At 39.4% G+C, this 5,157-nt stretch overlaps 1 protein-coding gene across 1 annotated transcript; it reads right to left on the bottom strand.

Moving 5' to 3' along the window:
* Positions 1-763: 763 nt before the first annotated feature.
* On the bottom strand, positions 764-1,884 carry LOC140949931 (uncharacterized). Its single transcript, XM_073399085.1, has 3 exons — positions 1,650-1,884; positions 1,219-1,464; positions 764-1,094 (listed from the first exon to the last, which is right to left on the bottom strand). Exons 1-3 carry the CDS (start codon positions 1,677-1,679, stop codon positions 1,026-1,028), a joined length of 345 nt encoding a protein of 114 aa, XP_073255186.1. The 5' UTR covers positions 1,680-1,884; the 3' UTR covers positions 764-1,025.
* Positions 1,885-5,157: the final 3,273 nt, after the last annotated feature.

Here is a 5,157-nt window from a genome sequence, read left to right as displayed (position 1 = left end):
CACTGAGCAAATGTGACTTTAGCCGCTTGTTTCACACTGAGAGGTCATGGCACACATATCGATTTACTGTGGCAGTTGTTTCTGGTCGACAGGAATTGCCCTCTGATGAGAGAGCATTTTCTTTGACCTCTTTTGAAGCGTAAAGCTTTTTATTGCGGCTGAATAAGGGTTTTAATTTTCTCCAAAGTGCCTTCTGGATCTGACTAAGTGATTTTCTTTAGTCCGTGAATTAATGTAATATTTTTCTGCAATGTTGTATCACGCTGGGCCCAGCTCGGTAGTTTTCTTTGCAGAATGTTATGCACCTATCAATGTTAAGCTGCAGGGGGGGGGAGGCCGGGCATAGGCGGGGGATTTGAACTCAGATCATTTTTTCTGTTCAAATGCCCGACCCCAGGGACGTTATCGCTGGTCAAAAGAGTGCAAATTCCCCATCCCCCTCCCCTTCCAGAAAAAGGTCAAGGCATTGGTCAAACAAGAATTAAAATAGGGATATACAGGAATTATAAAGTTGTAAAAAGCAAGAAGCAACAACCTTCAAAATGTAACGTCCGTTTAATAGAAAAATGTCATGTAATTTATCTGGAAAGTATATAAAAATTTGAAGACTGTCTCAACTGATACTATTGAACAATACAGCAAAACAAGGAAATTCTGGTATCTTATCATGAAATGTTATGCTACAGATAACTTTTATTTGAATTGACATCCGTTAATTAATGAGTGAGTATCAAGCAAATACAATAAACTGATAAACCAAGAAAGAGCAATAATTAAAAAAGAGCACTTTAACCTTAAAGAGAAGTGGTAGAACTCTGAATTATTGTAGGTACAAACAGATCTTAACCCTCGGATGTACAAGCAATAAATATTTCATTGTTGTTATTGTTGTTGCCAGATAAGGCAATAATAGGTAAAAATAAATCTGTAGATCCTTCTACTAAAAATGATGGGAAGGCATTAAAAATGTGAATTTTTTTTCAACGGATGGCAGCACAGTATTAAACAATTTATAATACAATGAACTACATGTATAACTTGATCAAAAAAAAAATACCTGCAGAAGCACTTGCTACATCATCAGGGCTTGACATCTAAAATAAAAAAAAGGATTGTCCCTTTTAATATAAAAATGCAAGTACTGAAAATTCGTTTCAATCCGGTCTACTCAGTAACCCAGAAATAAATATATTCTATGAATTTGAATATAAAGCTTACAGCATGCTTTTCCTTGACTGCAGCCTGGTCAACACGAACATGTACTCGTAATTTTGCTCTGTCTTTAATGTGATCCACGTCCTCGACATCGACCCAATCATTCCACTCTTCTTCATACTCTTGAAGGAACAAATCGCTGCTAGCATTTATGGCAAACATACTTTTTATTTTTGAAATCACTTCATTCATATCATCAGGTTCTTTGATATCAAACACCTTTCGGCTATCGCCAAACTGAAGAAGGACCTGAAAAAGTAGTTCCATGTGATCAACCACGCATGAATTAACATCTCATAAATATGTATTAAACAATTGTATTAAAAAACAAAAAGAATATCGCAATATAATCAATCATGGCACTGATGACATAACAAAACGCAAAAAACGGCCCGATGGGCTCTTTAAGCGACAAAATTTCACAGATTTCTTACCTTCTTCACGGAAACCGAAGCAGCCTCCATTTTGATGTCTGCTGGTTACCAGGTCTCAGTGCGCCGAAAATCCAAGATGGCGTCGGTGGAGCTCAGGCCACTAACGGTTAAAGTCAAAAGTCCCGACCCCCGGGACTCGACGAATGATTAAAAGTCCCTGCCACGGGCAGACTTGTTACGTCAAATCCCCCGCCTACACCCGGCCTCCCCCCCCTGCGGCTTAACATTGATAGGTGCATTAAATTATCACGGATAGTGATTACAGATCCAGAATTATAAGAATGAAGTGCAGCTTAAACTTAAGCTACATCAACTAAAGTAGAATTGCATTGTGACTCAGTAAGCTCTAGCTTAATAGTGTTTCTCTTAAAATAGTGTGAGTCTTTTGACTGGAGCGCGTAGTTTCTCCCTTGGTAGCACCGGAATAAGCTTAACAAATAACAGTCTTTGGACTGTTTTGTTATTGTCACTTTGTAATCAACCAGGACTCCGGATTACCGAAAACAATTTCGCACTTTCCTTCTCTCGCTTTCTTCTCGTCCTCCTCTCCCTCTTCACCGATGCCAAATAGCTGCGGCCGAAAATCCAAGCTTCTTCAATTGTTCCACTTGGTCTCGCATTATAGATATCAGCGGCGAAACGACTATTATCGTATAGTTTTCTAGGGTTAGAGCAGCTTTAGCCAAGCGTGGGAATAGCTGAAAGATTAAAGTTTTGCTGAAACCGGTGGGCATAATACCGAAAACATCTTTACCGCGAGCCAAGTCGCAGACACTTGTCTAAAGCACAAGAGAACGGGAATCCATGAAGATCACACGCGCGATTCGCGTTAGCCATCTTGGTGATGACAAACTGATGACCACGCTACTAGGTGATGATGTTAACTGTCACAATTGACCAATCAGGGGGTATATCAGGAGCTGATATACCGGAACAGGCCGTTAAAAAAATGCGTACAGGCTCCGCCGCCCTGTCTCTCCCCAGCCCCCGCGCGTTTTTCGCATTTCTTATTACTGAACGACTTTCCACCACCATCTCGGAGCCTGGAACAGGCTAGATTATAGCCAACTCGGCGCTACGCGCCTCGTTGGCAATCTATCATCTCATATCCAACGCGCCCTCGTGGAATAATTGTTAAATATTTAACAATCCTCGAGACGAAGTGGAGGGGATTATTCAACAATATTAACTGAGCCTGAGGTGAATAATTGTTTTAGTATATTCACATGAAGTGATCTCAACAGAATCAATCAGAAAGGAAACCATTAAAAAACGATTAGTTTGATTGACGGGTGAATTCATGCGTGAACACGAAGCCGTAAATAGTGGATGCGCAAAAGTTTAAATCTTTTTGTATCGAGTTTTGTAAGCTTTTGCATGAACGGTTTAAAAGAAAACGCCGAAAATTTAAATTACTACCCAAATCTGAGGAGAAAAGTAGAGCTTTATTTGTTTCTGTCAACTCACCGTGAATGAGAAAGTTTTCTTTGTCGCTTCTTGCAAATGCTGTCAACAGCAGCTACGATCAAGGTGAGCGTTGTTTATCCCCAATGTTCTTTCCCTTGTTAACTTGCTGGCACGTACAATTTTCGAAAATATTTGCCTTCCTCTTTTCTCCATAAATTAACTTCTATTCATAGGCAAAATTGGTCTTGTGAGAAAATCCCGAAATCACAAAACAGTGACAAAGCGACCTCGTTTTCCTCTGTAGTGGTTAACAAAGCTTCGAGCGTACAAAAAGTCAGCTACAGTAAACCACTTCACAGTAAATCACCCTGTTTAAAGACCATGAAGTCTTCTCTTGCCCTCAAAGTCATCAGCACTTGGATATTCGTATATTTTCAAAAAGGCTTTACTATGAAACTTTGGCAAAACACCCAGTTTGTTCTGCTTTATATTCACCGCCTAGCGCGGTGAATATAACGTTATAGTCCGAGATAGCTAACCAATCAGATTGCTAGAATTACCAAGATCACTGAGTGTGTATATACTAAATATATATATATATATACACCCGTTTTCAAAAAGGTTTTCATATAGAGAGATATATAGATAGATATATACTTTTGTTTTCTTGCACGTGCGCCCGTGTGCATTTACACTTGTTATTGTCCAACTTGTGAAAAAACTTGGTTCAACGATAAATTTTCTTTTCGTCAGGTTCTTTGTTCCAATTTGTCAGTTAAAAAAATAATGCACGAGCACTGTCTGCAATTCTCTTGATTTGCATTCTCTTGAAAATTAAAGAATGAGGAATTCGGTCACTTGTAGATCATATAATTGTTGTCGTTGCAGGATAAGGGGAAAAACATCAAAGATTTTCATTTTTAAAACAACGCAGATGAAATGAAAAAAACGTGTTCTCGAGACCGCTGAGAAGGAAGATGTGACGGTGGATGTCCATATTGGATATGTGGGAAGGAGCAACAATATTATAGCAGTTGATTAAAACGGACTAAGACGATGACGAGGTTCACAGAAGCAGACTTTATCATGACCATGATGAGCTGGTCATGCCTCTTAATGTCTCACCTTTTTTCGTGTAAAATCACGGCCTGTAACGCAACGTGCCATTGAAGACAGAATAAACTCTCGGCCACAAATGCTTTCAAGTTAGTCTACAATTTCTCTTAAGCACGCCCCTGGACAGCGCATTTTTTAATACACTCTATCAATAAAAATGCTTCGTCACTTTCTACAGATGCCATGGCATTTGGGCTACCAATTCGGTGACGCCGTATAACTCGCGGATCGGCTGCTTCGCGGGATGTTTTCCTCATTCCCAAAATCAGCCATTGCAAATTTGTATCGCAGGGCGCATGTATTTTTCTAAAAAAAAAAAACTCAAAACGACATGTCAAATTGGAACAAAAAACCCGACGACGAAAAAATTTATCGTTGAACCGAGTTTTTCACAAGTTGGACAATAACAAGTAAAAAATACACACGGGCGCACGTGCAAGAGAACAAAAGTATATATCTATCTATATATCTCTCCGTATGAAAACCTTTTTGAAAACGGGTGTATATATATATATATATATAAACAAATCCAGGTAATTCACCGTTGGATCCAGAACAGTGCTCAACAATTAAGGAGCAGTTTAACAGTAAATAGGCTACTCAATATGAGCACATATGGATTTTAATACAGGTCTGTTTCGTAGACCAACAAAAAGTTGATCCACTCATCAGTTAAACTCCATACACACTAGGGAACTTAAGATGGAGACGTTTTCGGGGCGACGGCGACCGGACTAGCAGAGAAAGCCTGGAACTAAGGCAGCCGTCGCTTCCCGTCAAAAATAGAACATTAAGATCGCAGTGAACTCAGAAGGACGGCACCTTTAATTAGAAGAATACCGAAGAGGAAAATATGGCTTCACATAAAGAATTAAGAGAATAAATATTTGCTATGCAGACAACATGTATCGGTCGGATGAAGAGTTTCTCGTTTAGTGGGAAAATTATGAGTCCAAAAATCCCGATTTTCCTCGGGACAGTTACG

Source organism: Porites lutea, chromosome 10 (genome assembly GCF_958299795.1).
Source record: "Porites lutea chromosome 10, jaPorLute2.1, whole genome shotgun sequence".
In the NCBI taxonomy this organism is placed as follows: domain Eukaryota; kingdom Metazoa; phylum Cnidaria; class Anthozoa; order Scleractinia; family Poritidae; genus Porites; species Porites lutea.
Note: the sequence above shows the minus strand (reverse complement) of the source record. Positions and strands in the feature narration are given on the sequence as shown.

Excerpts from the sequence above, each read along its gene's own strand:
- LOC140949931 (XM_073399085.1), bottom strand. The coding sequence starts at position 1,679 with ATGGAGGCTGCTTCGGTTTCCGTGAAGAAG. Across the intron at positions 1,465-1,649 it reads CTTCGGTTTCCGTGAAGAAG|GTCCTTCTTCAGTTTGGCGA; the intron begins GTAAGAAATCTG and ends CTACTTTTTCAG. Across the intron at positions 1,095-1,218 it reads CAGTCAAGGAAAAGCATGCT|ATGTCAAGCCCTGATGATGT; the intron begins GTAAGCTTTATA and ends TTTTTATTTTAG.